Source organism: Rhinolophus sinicus, chromosome 1 (genome assembly GCF_057876585.1).
Source record: "Rhinolophus sinicus isolate RSI-liver-muscle chromosome 1, RSI-T2T, whole genome shotgun sequence".
Taxonomy (NCBI): Eukaryota; Metazoa; Chordata; class Mammalia; order Chiroptera; family Rhinolophidae; genus Rhinolophus; species Rhinolophus sinicus.
In genome coordinates, this window is record NC_142501.1 from 145,163,347 (window position 1) to 145,177,098 (window position 13,752).

At 42.1% G+C, this 13,752-nt stretch overlaps 1 protein-coding gene across 4 annotated transcripts in view; it reads right to left on the reverse strand.

The window, feature by feature from the left end:
- The window catches only part of NMU (neuromedin U), a 130,727-nt gene that overhangs the window by 22,852 nt on the left and 94,123 nt on the right, over positions 1-13,752 (reverse strand). For all 4 annotated transcript variants that reach the window (XM_088791002.1, XM_074324528.2, XM_074324527.2 and 1 more), the window contains exons 1-2: positions 7,987-8,586; positions 463-521 (exon numbers count right to left, since the gene is read on the reverse strand). In XM_088791002.1, the coding sequence (XP_088647128.1) occupies positions 463-521; positions 7,987-8,098 (171 nt within the window). In that variant the 5' untranslated portion in view covers positions 8,099-8,586. Of the gene's footprint in view, positions 1-462; positions 522-7,986 lie in introns of those variants that run through there.

Here is a 13,752-nt window from a genome sequence, read left to right on the forward strand (position 1 = left end):
GTTTGTTCATTTGAATTCTATTTTATCAGCTATTCAGAAGGCTACTCTAATTTTCTTGCCATTCATATCTGCTTGGTACATCACTTTCCATCCTTTTATGTTTAGCCCTTTTTTGTTTGTTTTCTGCTTTAAGTGTGACTACTATAGATAACATATGGTAAATCTTTTAAAAAATCCAATCTGAGTATCTCTGTCTTTTAAGTGGTATATTTTAGCACATTAACATTTAATATAGTTACTCTACTGTGAGGACTTATTTCTGCCATCTTACTTTACCATTTACTGTATTTTTTGTTTCTTTTCATGTTTCATTTAATAAAAATTATAATTCTGAATATTATGACATCAGGATGCTAGTAAAATAATAGTTGTCCCAAAATTCAACTATATTATTTCATTTCACCAGGATAATCTCAAAGAAGGGCAAAGTGCCCAATAATTTGTATGAGGATAATTCTTTACCTCATTCCACAACTGTCGTTCTTGTTCAGGCGATAATCCTTGAAATAATATTGGAGCACCTGAAAATAAAGTTATACTCACATGTTAATTTTATAGTATTTCTTCTAAAAGTAAATATTTATGTATACAGTCATTAGTCACTTAACAATGGGTATACTTCTGCTAAACTCTTCACTGTGAGAAATGTGTTGTTAGGTGATTTCATCATTGTGCAAACATCACAGAGTGCACTTACACAAACCTTGATGGCATAGCCTACTACATACCTAGACTATACGGTATATCCTATTGTTCCTGTACAGCATGTTACTGTACTGAACTGGAAGTAATTATAACACAATGGTAAATATCTGTGTATGTAAACATTGAAAAGGTATAGTAAAAACATGGTATAAAAAATGAAAAATGTGGGGCCGGCCCGGTGGCTCAGGCGGTTAGAGCTCCGTGCTCCTGACTCCGAAGGCTGCCAGTTCGATTCCCACATGGGCCAGTGGGCTCTCAACCACGGGGTTGCCAGTTCAATCCCTCGAGTCCCACAAGGGATGGTGGGCTCTGCCCCCTGCAACTAGAATTGACCACGGCACCTTGAGCTGAGCTGCCGCTGAGCTCCCGGATGGCTCAGTTGGTTGGAGCGTGTCCTCTCAGCCACATGGTTGCCGGTTCGACTCCCGCAAGGGATGGTGGGCTGTGCCCCCTGCAACTAGCAACGGCAACTGGACCTGGAGCTGAGCTGTGCCCTCCACAACTAAGACTGGAGGGACAACAGCCTGAAGCTGAACGGAACCCTCCACAACTGGGATTGAAAGGACAACAACTTGACTTAGAAAAAAGTCCTGGAAGTGCACACTGTTCCCCAATAAAGTCCTGTTCCCCTTCCCCAATAAAAAATAAAATCTTAAAAAATAAAAAATGCACAGACAATAGTTTAGTGGTGACCAGAGGGTAAGGTGGGAGGGGGGTGGTAGATGAGGGTAAGGGGGATCAAATATATGGTGATGGAACGAGAACTGACTCTGGGTGGTGAACACACAATGTGATATATAGATGATGTAATACAGAATTGTACACCTGAAATCTATGTAACTTTACTAACAATTGTCACCCCAATAAACTTTAATAATAATAAATTGACCTTAGCTTTTTGTAACTTTTTTACTTTGTAGGCTTTCTGAATTTTGTGTACTTTTTGACTCTTTTGTAATAATACTTAGCTTAAAACACAAACACATTGTACAGCTATATGGAAACATGTTCTTTCTTTATAGCCTTACTCTATAAGCCTTTTCTATTTCTAAAAGATTTATTTTATTTTTTTACTTTTGAAACATTTTTGTTAAAAACAAGACACACGCACAGTAGTCTAGGTCTACACTGAGTCGGGATCATCAATATCACTGTTTTCCATCTCCACATCTTGTCCCACTGGAAGGTATTCAGGGGCAATAGCATGCATGGAGCTGTCATCAACTGTAAGAACAATGCCTTCTTCTGGAACACCTCCTGAAGGACCTACTTAAGGTTGGTCTTGAGGAGGTGTCACTCTTTTCAAAAATATGTCTATGGTAGTTTGCTTGGTTTGTTTCTCTTTTTCATCATAGATTTGCTTGTAAGCAGATAATGTACCATGATCATTCTCTATTAATGAAAACATTTCAGTGTTTGGCATCCATATTTTCAATCTTTTTAAGGAGTCTGTTGAGGTCTACAACAGCTTCTGCTAAACCCTTCACTGTGTATTTTCTTGGGGACTCTTATACTTTTTTTTCCCTCTTCATTAGTTCCTCAGGAATCAGCTATAGGAGCTCCTCAATTTTATTCTCATTCAGACCCAGGTTAAAGTTGTTTGCCATCTCATCAACAGCCTCTTTAATTTTTGCAACCTTCTCATCATTGGCAAATCTTTGGAAGTCATGATGAACCTCATGAGTGTCTTCTTCCAGATGCCATTCATACACTTTTTGGTGACATCACCCCAAGCTCAAACAAGGTTCTTGATGCAGTCACAGATGTTGCAATCCTTCCAGAATTGCATCAGTGTCTTCTTCAGTTGCAGCAATAGCCTGGGTGAAGGACCCAGGCTATTGCTGGGTGAAGAACCTTCTCAGGCAGTAGGCTTTATAAACTGCTCTAACTCCTTTATCCATTGGTTAGATCAAAGAGGTCATGTGTGAAGGAAGAAACACCACTTTGATATTAAGATGAAAATCACCAATAAAAGATGTCTGGAGCATTATCAACAAAAACAAACTCTTAAAATCTATGTTATTTTTCCAAACAGTACTTCTCCATTTTGCTGGCAAAGCAATTCAGGAGGGCATCATGGAAGAGGAGGTGGGTCAAACATGCCTTCTTGTTGCTCCTGTGGTACCCTGGCAGTGTGTGCTTACTGATATGCTTGACAGCCCTGTGGTTCTCCCTGTTCCAGATCACAAAGCGTTTCAATTTGTAGCCTGCAACATTGCCCCCAAGCAAGACTATTGTCCTATCCTTTAAAGTCTTGAAACCTGGCATTGACTTGGCCTCCTCATAAGGACTCATGAAGACTTTTCAGGCGTCCATTTCCAGAATAGGGAGGTTTTCATCCATATTGAATATTTGCTCCAGCAAGTACTTTTCCTCCACAATCAACTTATCTAGAGTTTCCAAAAATTCTTTAGCTGCCTTCACATGAGCACTCATATACTTACCATTCATATTCACATTATGTAATGAATAACAATTCTTGAATTGTTTAAAACTCCCAGAGCTCGCAGTAAATTTACCCTTGCAGTCAGGTCCAGCCTATTCTTCCAACATCAGGAAACAAACTTTTTGCTTTGGCCATGATCATCATGGCGCTGAGAGGGATATGCTTCTGTGTCTGGCCTTCAGTCTAAGTCATTAGACATTTCTCCATGTGCGTTCTAGGTCTTTCTCGAATTTTAGAGTCTCCCTGCCTTCAATGAAGCTGATCCTTTGACAGCTTTCATCACTTTGGTCTTGTTCTTCAAGATTGTAGCTATGGTGGAATGGGACATGCCTGACTAGTGCTCAACAACCACCATTGATCTCCACCTTCGTAGTCCTTAATCACTTTTAATTTTGTTTCCAGATCAATCATGAGATGTGGCCTCTTACCAGTGAGATTAGCAGTGGATTCTGTATTTTTAAGGGTCATGATGAACAAAACAACACAAGATTAAATGAAGCACAAGAGAAAATGATGCAGGCAAGAGGTGCAGTAAACATGAGGTGTATGAGGCTACTGCTGCGGTGACGTGGCATATGGTTTTACAGCAAACTTTTTTTATATAAGTAGAAAGAATTCACTAAAATAATGATAAAGAGGATAGTATAGCAAATGCATAAATCAGTAACATAGTCATTTATTATCAAGTATTTTGTACTTTACATAATTGGATGTGCTATACTTTTATACAACTGGCAGCGCAGGAGGTTTGTTTACACCAGCATCACCACAAACGCATGGCATTGTGCTCTGATATTATGGCAGCTACACTATCACTAGGTGATAGGACTTTTTCAGCTCCATTATAATCTTATGAGACATCGTGTCCCATATAGTCTTATGGGACATTACATTGTGATGTAGCACATGAGTTTAGTTCACTTTTGGATAATATTTCCCATTTTTCACTGTACATCACTACCCTCCTACTTGAACTAGATATTTTAGCATTTGACTTAGTATGAGACATAATTATTAAATGGACCTTAATAACATTACACAGATGTTACTCTCAAGAATGAGTTACTTTTGTGCCAACACGAAAACCTGTACATGATTGTTCATAGCAGCATAATTCACAATAGCCCCAAAGCAGAAACAATTAAAATTTCTATCATCTGCGAATAGATCAACAAAAGGTCGTATATGGTCGCGTCCAGCGCAACACGGGCAGTGAGGGTGCGAGAAGCGGCGGCTTTGGGTTAAGTTTTTAAGAAAGAAATAGAGAATGCAGTTAAATCTCAGAAGGCCGGGGGCCTCACAGTTCTGAAAGACTGGAACCCAGAATAAAGCCGACTGGTGGTATTTACTGATAAGTATACAAGGGAGTATTATTGTTTCTGACACAGTCTGTGAGACTCATCCATCATGTTATAGAAACAACCCAAATCAATTATGATGGTCCCCGAAGAGCCGAAGCAAAAGTCCTATGATGACTGAGGTGAGGTATGTGACTCCCTAAAGGACATATAGCACATGTCGAGACTGTTTTATAGAGCTGAGCAGAGAGAGCTTGATCTTATTGCTCTAAAGACTTTTCTCACAATTAGGTGAGAGGGGAAAAACCAGAGTCAGCAGTGGTTTCTCCCAGGCAGGGGGAAGGGGAGACAAGGCCCCTTCCCAAATCTTTCTAAGGCAGCTCATCGGGGGGTCTCCACAGGGTTCCGCTTGGCTTGAGTTGCCCCCCCCATGGGGAATCTTACTCGTCATTGGCTGTAAACCCTCTTTTGGAGACTAAATAGAGAGAAATATACAGTCCCAGGGATACACAGTCTCACAGACTCTTCTTTCCACAAGGAAAGACTTGGGGGGACAGTCTGCTAGGCTGTTGTGTGACAACAGTATATCCACACAATGGAATACTATTCAATCATAAAAAGGAAAGAACTATAGATGCTCCTTGACTTATAATGGGTTTACATTCTGAAAAACTCGTCTTGAGTTGAAAATATCGTAAGTCAAAAATGCGTTTAATACGCCTAACCCACCGAACAACACAGCTTAGCGTAGCCGACCTTAAACACGCTCAAAACACTTACATTAGCCTACAGGTGGGCAACTAGCATGAGTTCCATCTCAAAAGTAATTGACTTCCTCTTTTTTACCAGAAGCAGGAGACAACAAATGAGTGTTTTGAGATATGATGGGATGTAAAAACACAAAAGACAATAGCCTAAAAATGTTGGAAACAGTACGTGTAGAGTATCAGTTGTTTACCCTCGTGATCATGTGACTGACTGGGAGCTGTGCCTCGCTGCCATTGCCCAGCACCACCAGAGAATGCAACTCACTAGCCTCGGAAAAGATCAAAATTCAAAATTCAAAGTACGGTTTCTACTAAATGCATATCACTTTTGCACCATCACGAAGTTGAAAAGTCATAAATCGAGCCATCATAAGTCGGGGACCATCTGTACTGATAATGCTACAACATACATGAGCCTCAGACATATGCTAAGTCAAATAAGCCAGATGCAAAAGACTAAATGTTGTATGATTCTACTTATATGGAACGTCCAGAAGAGGCAAATCTATAGTGATAGAAAGGTTAGTGGTTGCCTGGAGCAGCGGGTAAGAATGAATTTTAAGAATTCTTTAATGATAGGAGCCTGAGTAGAAAAAGACATGTCTTAGTTTAGTCTTGGGCATTTGACTGTTTACTGTCACAGGTCAAATTAAGCGACAGCTTGCTGCAGACATCCAAAATGTGCCCCTCTTATTTGGAAATTTCCATCTTTATTTTAGTGTTGTTCTCTGAATAGTAAACTGTTTCCACTCACAAAATATGTAGCTGACCCTTTATCGTCTCACTGCTATTGTATGCTCTGCTAACTCATTTTTGCCAAGGCTGCACTTATTGACACACTTTTATTTTCCTCTGTCTTTGTGACACGTGTTTTGTTGTTTTTAGATACATCCAGTTGCATCTTCCATAACAATTAATCTTGGTAGATTATGCCCCCTTTCATTCATTTATGTTGTTGTTCCCCTTAAGTGCTATCTTCAGAGATTCAGGACTCTGGCAGGTCACACTGTATCTTCACCCTCACTCATCACATTTTTAGAGAGATGCAATTAGTTTTTTAGTATCAAGAGCAGGTCTGAAGGGGAAAGAAGACATAAATGGGAAGTGCAGGGGGTCTCTGTGTATGACAAATGTGTCTCATCCCCTTGCTTGAGGAATATTGTGGATATTTATGAGATGACTGATCAGACAACAGATATGCTGCTTTGGAAATAAAACCCAAGACTTGTCTTTTTATGAAACCAGCTGCTGCCTTCCACAGTTTTTGCTAAATCACCAGTAGCCTGAAAATTGTCCCATCTCCCAAAAAAGCAGTTATCCCCCATTGATGCAAAAATCACTGCAAACATAGCATGTAACATCCACAGAAAGTACCAATGCTTTACAGAGAAAAAAACCACTTTTGTAACTATGATTATCTGCTTCCTTAATCAGCCATATAAAGATTACCACCCTAATTTTACCAATAACAAATTGAAAAAGATTACTTTGCATAAGTCAGGTTGTATCAGTGCTGGCTATGTGATAGAGAAAGCTTAGGTCTCCTAGCTTCTGATTGCTTAGATTTCAAAGCCAAATTACCTTGTTTTTCAAGCAGGGGAGCCTCCTGTACCCCCACCCCCAAATACACACAAACACACACACAACCCCCACCACCACTTCCTCCAATGCCTCAAGGAAAAGAGAAAACCAAAACAATGAAAGGACAGCAATAAAAAGAAATACTTCAGGAAAAGAAAAACAGCTTTGGATTCCCCACCTCTAACTGAGGGCTGGGCGACAAGCATTGAAAGGTCCCTACATTTGTGGTTTCAAGTCCCCAGTGTTCTGAACAATGATGCAATGGTCTGCCCACCTCTACCTCACTGACAGGAGAGAGGAGGGAAGCAAGGAGAACTAGCCGGGAAGATAAAAAGTTCATGGTCTTAGCAGGACAGCGGCTGGCATTGGAGGCGCCCTGGCTCACAGGTGAGAGATGAAGGATGGTCCCCTCCGGTACCGGGAAAAGTAACCTTGAGGGAACTGGTAAGTGATTTCCTCACTAGAATGAGGTGAGCTCTGCTCTTCCTTGTCTCCCAAGCTTCAGACCTCCCTCCTTGACCTTACCTTTGCTTTTCCCACTTCTTTCCTCTAATCCAAGCTCAAGAAGTTCCTATCGCTATCAAATCACAGCTAACTTTAGCTGTAGCACTGACTGAAAGCCTGGCTTGCACACTTGCCTCTCCAACTCTGCCTGACGGTCTCTATTCCTTTTCCTGATCTGCTGCCTGAAAACCTGTAAGGCAGAGCCCTCTCTTTTACCCTCTGAACAGCTAGAATGGGGGCTGTTTCGCTGCTCAGGATTATCTGAACAGGAAGAGGAGCTCTCCAAGTTTACCTCTCATCAGCAGATGGAGTATCAAATTCACTCTAGTCTTGCGTCAACCATAAATCCCTTCAGTTAAAAGGAAAGCATTTTAATTTTTCACTGTTTTATCTCTTGTTACCCATGGGTCACGGGGGCTGGACATCCCGAGTCTGAGGGAGCCCTGCAAGTTTCCATCAGCCGTAGGCTATCCCCTGCCTGGAGGGCGCTCGCCGGGCCTGGGGATTTTGGTCTGGTCCGGCAATGCGCTCCAGCTGGGCCATTGGCGGTTGGCTGCCTTCGCCCATTGTCAAGGGCGAGAACCTGGGGAGCCCCGCACCCAGAAGCCAAGAATGAAGGCGAGAAAGTGGGGGAAGAAAGCGGGACGAGAGGTGCGGGAGCCCGTGAGGTGCGGGGCCGGCTTACCTCGGCAGATGCCCGCGCAGCAGGACAGCAGCAGCAATAGCAGCAGGATGTGGGGCGCTGCAGCCGCGTGTCGAGGGGACGGTCTGAGGCGGCGGCTCGCTGCTGGCGGCATCTCGGCGCTTGCGGGCGGCTCTGGGCTCGCGACCCTGCGCTGTCCCACGCGAAGCCCTGGCCGTCCCTTTGTGTCCGTGGTGCGCCGCTCGCTGGGCTCAGCCACGGAACTGACCGTCCCGCGAGCCGCCAACTTTTAAATCTCGCGGACACGTGGGCTGAGGCGGCGCGGGCTGCGGGCTCGTCACCTCACCGCCAGCCGCCGCGACCGCCCCAGCGTCATTCCCGACCCGCTGCCCGCCCCCGCTCCACCCCGCGGCGGGACCCGCACCCCTGGCCGGAGTTTCTGACTCAAGCTACCACGCATTTTCGCTGTCACCGTCCTAGGGGCTCTGGGATGGGGAAGAATGGGATTCAAACAATGCACGTCTATTCCCTTCTTTGGAAGGATTTCAGTGGGAGCCTAAAAAGGATGGCAACCCAGGGGGTCCGGAGAGGCTGGGATCCGCGTTTTTTAACTTGGATAGGACGACACTCTAGTTTTGTGCGTCTGCCTGGGACGCCCCTGCCTCACCCTACGGGGGAAGCCTTCTCTGCCCCCCCGGACCGTGCGTGCCTCCCCTGCCTGAGCTCCAGCAGCCACCTCTGTCGAAGTACCTCTGTTCTATTCACTCGTTTATCCCCAGCTGCTAGCACAATGCCCAGTGCATATTAAAGCAATCCTGGTTTCAAGTATGACGTTGTGGTTCCCCAAATTCCTCCAAGGTCTGAGACCATTTAGACACATGCAGTTGTCTGTTAATGAAACTCAAGAGGAAAGGACTGGTGGGGGCTTGACCGCACATAAATTTCTAACAGGTTTGAAGGTCTATGGCTGTCCTATTGATTTCCAAGCCCAGGGTAACTTCTTTTTCTATGCATGTCTGCTGCGGTCACTCCCTAGCTGTCACATCGTAATTTCTAGGGTGACCTGACGTCCCTATCCCTATCCATACTTGACTTCCTAAGAGGAACTGTCCAGATACAGCCTATTCTAGGAGACTGGCTGATAGGGTTTTAATTTTCTTCTACAGAAAGAGGGAAGATGGATCTTATTTGACCTCCTTTTGAAAGGAACGCTGAGGAAAGGGTAGGAAGGATGTACATTAACATTTCTTAACGAACATCTTTAAGTCAGGCACTTTCCCATGCTATTCCATTTAATAGTATTCATGGCATCTCTGGGATGCTAACGTATTAGGATTCTCATTTGATGGTGTCTGGATAGATTTACACAATCTGGCCAAGGGTCTTAGCATGTGAGGGAGCCACTGTCCATTTTACTCTCCCAAGACGCTTCTCCCCCAAATCGGGGTTTTTAATGTATCACGCATCCATTGTGCAACCCACTATAGTAAAGGCCTGTCCTTAAGGATACAACAGTTAATAACAGTAGGTAAAGGAAATTACAATTGGGTAAAGGACCCCAAGTCCATACTGGAATAGCTGTATTACAAGCAGACTGGGACACTGCTCTGTCAGAAACGAGAGAGAGAGAGAGAGAGAGAGAGAGAGAGAGAGAGAGAGAGAGAGAGAGAGAGGCAGGAGTACAAACCTGACAGAAAAAGTGAGGAAATAATGGCTACCATTTTTAAGTTCTTTATATAAACGGAACATGTACGGCCAGATTATTATAGAGTCTAGTCCAGGTTCAAGGATGGACGAGAATAGATTTGATTCAAGATTGCTTGTACTTTGATTTATTCCCAGAGTAGTAAAAGAGGAGTGCAAAGGATGATGTACGTGAAATGAAGATGTATGTGGGTGGAGGTGGCTCTGGTTCCCCAATACCTTCTTTGTGTCTCCTGGAGGTGCGCTGAGAGACCTTACTCTCAGCAGCCTATGAGGATTAGAAGTCAGTGAGAACAGAGAAGCCTGAAAACAGAGGGCCCAATGATTTTTATACCCCAGCATGCCAGCAAAAGAAACAACTCGTGTATTACAAGTTTTTCTGCATGAACCAGGCTGTTCTGAATGTTCTTATACATGTCGCTTGGTACACATCTGCAAGAGTTTTCTGAGGTACATACCTAGGAGTAGAGCTATCAGGTCACCAGGGAATAATCTAGTTAAACACTGCTTTAAATTGTTTTTCAATGTGTTGTAGAAATTTACAGAGAAAAAAAAAGAAAAAAGGAAAAGAAAAAAAAAAAGAAATTTACACTCCACCAGCAAAGCAGTGCATGAAGTGTCCATTGCTGTACATCCTTGCAAAAATCTTTGCCAAGCTGGTGGGTATGACATCTGATGGTAGATTTAATTTGCAATTCCCAGTGCTAATGAGATTGAGTATCTTTTCATAAATGCATTGACCATTATTGTTTCCTCTTCAGTGCAATGTCCATTTGTCTCATTTGCCCATTTTTCCCCATTGGGGTGTTAGTTTTTTCCTTACCCATTGTAGGAATGCCTTATGTATTCTGAAACTTTTGTTGGTTAAATGTGTGGCAAATACTCCCTATTTATGCCTTTTCCTTTATTCTCTGTATATGAGTTGGTATTTTTAAGGAAACATTTAAGAAAAGACTTGCAGACCAATAGTCATACCACTGTGTGACTTGGATGATAAGAGAAGATGGATGGGGGTGGGGTGGGGTGAGGGCAGATAGGCACTTTATTTACCCAGGAGTAAAGGTTGAGGATTCCACAAATGATCAAATAGAAGGAAGCTGATTCTGAAGGATGCTTATTATCCAAATATTTCAAAGGAGCTAGATCCCAGATCTCTGCAGTAGAGGCTTAACAATTTAGTTACAAACATTCCAATTTGTACCCAGAAGTTCACATTCATTTAAATTAAGCTTGTACATCAGTATATACACCAGCAGGTGGAGCGCAGCATCTAAAGCATTCCCACTTCCTCTTTCCCAGATCGAAAGTTTGATTCTGGGTACCATGCTGATTCCTTTCACCTATTATCTCTTACATTCTTGGCCACACATTGGCAATGGGACTTTGCTTTCTGTTTACAACTTATAAGAAAGAAGGCTCAGTTAGATCATGGACCTGAAGATTAGCAAGACCTGCTAGCTTATGGTAGGAATGTCCAGAAAAGTCATCATAGAAAGCATTCAGAAGGGGAGGATGGTTGAACGTCAGGAGAATGGAAGAGTCAACAATAGCTAGAAATCCAGTCAGGCAGTAGTTGGCAATAGCAAAGTTTAGTAATAAGTAAGGAGACCTGACTTTAGGAACTGAGAGTAGCTGCAAGATCTGGAAGATTAGGAGATCTACATAAGATAGTCATGTGTTCTTTCAAATATTAACTGAGCACCTTCTAGGTTCCATTCTAGAAGTTTGGGATATAGCAATGACCAAGTCAGTTAAAGTCTCTGTGTTCATGGAGTTGACAGATTTTCAAGGAGAGGCAAATAATATCAAGTAAATGAAACAATTTCAGATAGTAGTAAATGCTATAAATAAATTAAAACAGGGTAATAAAATAATGGAAGGTGACTGAGAGTGGGGGGAAGATACTTGAGACAGGAGTATCTAGGCTTGCCTCTCTGAGAATATGTAGGAGGTGGGAAAGATGAGCAGAAAACAGTCATGAGAAGAACTGTGAAAAACAGTCCCAGGCAAAGGGAGCATCACGTGCAAAAGCCCTGAGGCAGATACAAGCCTGAACCATTCAAGGAGTAGAAGGAAGCCCGTGTAACTGGCACAGGGTGAGTGAGTGGAGTGTGTGGAACTGAGGTCAGAGAAGTAAACAGAGTAGGGTCCTGATCATTGAAGGCCAAGGTCTTGGAGGCCATGGCAAGCAGTTCAAATTTTTCTCAGAAGTAAAATGGGAAGCCTGTGGAGAATTTTGAAGGAGTGAGATGATCTGATTTGCATTTGAAAAAAGATTACTCTGGCTTTAGTAGTGAGCAGAGAGACCCTAGTAGAAGGGGGGATCCTACTAGAAGGAGACTAGGTGGGAGGACACTGCTTAAGTCTACACCAGAGCCATGAAACGGGATGAAGTACTAACAATGCGACAACATGGCGGAACCTTGAAAACATTATGCTAAGTGAAAGAATTCAGATACAAACCACTACACATTGTATACATAATATTCAGAACAGCCAACTCCATGGAAACAGAAAATAGATTAGTGGTTTCCAGGGGCTGGAGAGAGAGACAAGTGACTGCTAATAAGTACTGGGGTTTCCTTTTGTAGTGATGAAAATATCCTGGAATTAGACAGTGGTGGTAGTTGCTTAATCTTGTGACTATACTAAAAACCAGTGGATTTTACACTTTAAAAGGATGAATTTTATGGCATGTGAATTAAATCTCAATTTTTAAAAAAGAAAGAAGTCCAGGGCAGGTTATGATCATGATACCTGTCGGACTGGATGGTGGCAATCTGCAATTTAGCACAAGAAACGCTTGTCTATTTTTGGCATGAAATACCCAAATTTTGCTATTTAATGTTCTTGGTAACTATGGAATCCTCCTCTTCCACTTTGTGAAGGCATTCACCTAAGATATGTCTGTCTCAATGACTACGCTGTAGTCACTAGCTTTAATTTTTTCAGGACAGAAAATACTTCATGAAACCCACCTGGAGAATGTTTGTTTTCATCATTACTTTGATATCACTGTTAATTATAAATAGCATCATTACGTAAAAAATGGAAAGTGGATACTATTTGCGAAATAATGTTATATCTCAATGCTTTATACGATGCTCAGTCATTCACTCATTTAGTGAGCATTAAGCCAGTGTCATCTGTAAGATGGACTCACAAAATGCTAAAATTCTGTTTCTTGTTTTATCTTCTCTAAGACCACCTGTACCCGGTCATACATCTTCCCAATTTCCTGTTATTTATTTCCTATGCTCATGCAGGATGAACCATTTAGAAATACCACCCTCATCTCAAATTTGAAATGTAGAGAAAAGTTTTTGCTTATGGGTATCTTAATATTGAAGAGTAAATGTTCCACCCACTGAAGTTATGGAAGTTAAAAGCAAACCATTACAAAGACCCAACTTAGCCCATGGGCTCTAGGAAGAATTTAGGGTAGAAGCTAATTGTGGAGCTACAGAGCTGGGGCTCAAGAGGAGACAGTCATTTGTGGCAATTCCAGGAAAATGACCAAATGACTGGGGATCTATTTGGTTCAGAACAAGGATATCTTTCAGCTCTCTCCACAAACATCTGTGCCCTCTGCATGAAATTCCTATTTATAACTGAGTTTGCCTTCTCTTTGAACATTAATATTTCATGAATTTTACAGTAACTCCAATAATCCTAATTATACCCTTTTCTATGTATCTCTTCAAACTATGTAGATATCAACCTCTCTGCCTCCAGGAAAATCTCTGGACTCAAAAGGACATTTGAATGAATGACACTGGACTGAGCAATCACCCCAGGAAAAACACTCTTCTTCTAAAAGACAAAAGAACAATGAGTACAAGAAATGGAGGACCACAGACCAAATACATCAACATTTCTTGTGACTTCCCTGTTGTAGGATAATTAACATTGTCCTGAGCAGCTCACATAATTCTCAGAGACACAGCTTCCTTTACAGGAGAAACTTTCTTTATTCTAATTACTTGATAAAATTAATTTAAACAGTTTACAGGAATAATGACCAACATTTTTAAAAGTCCTTCCCCTTGAGGTTGTTTTCAGGTTTATCCAATGCACATAGTGACTGCAATTTGGACTGCTGGT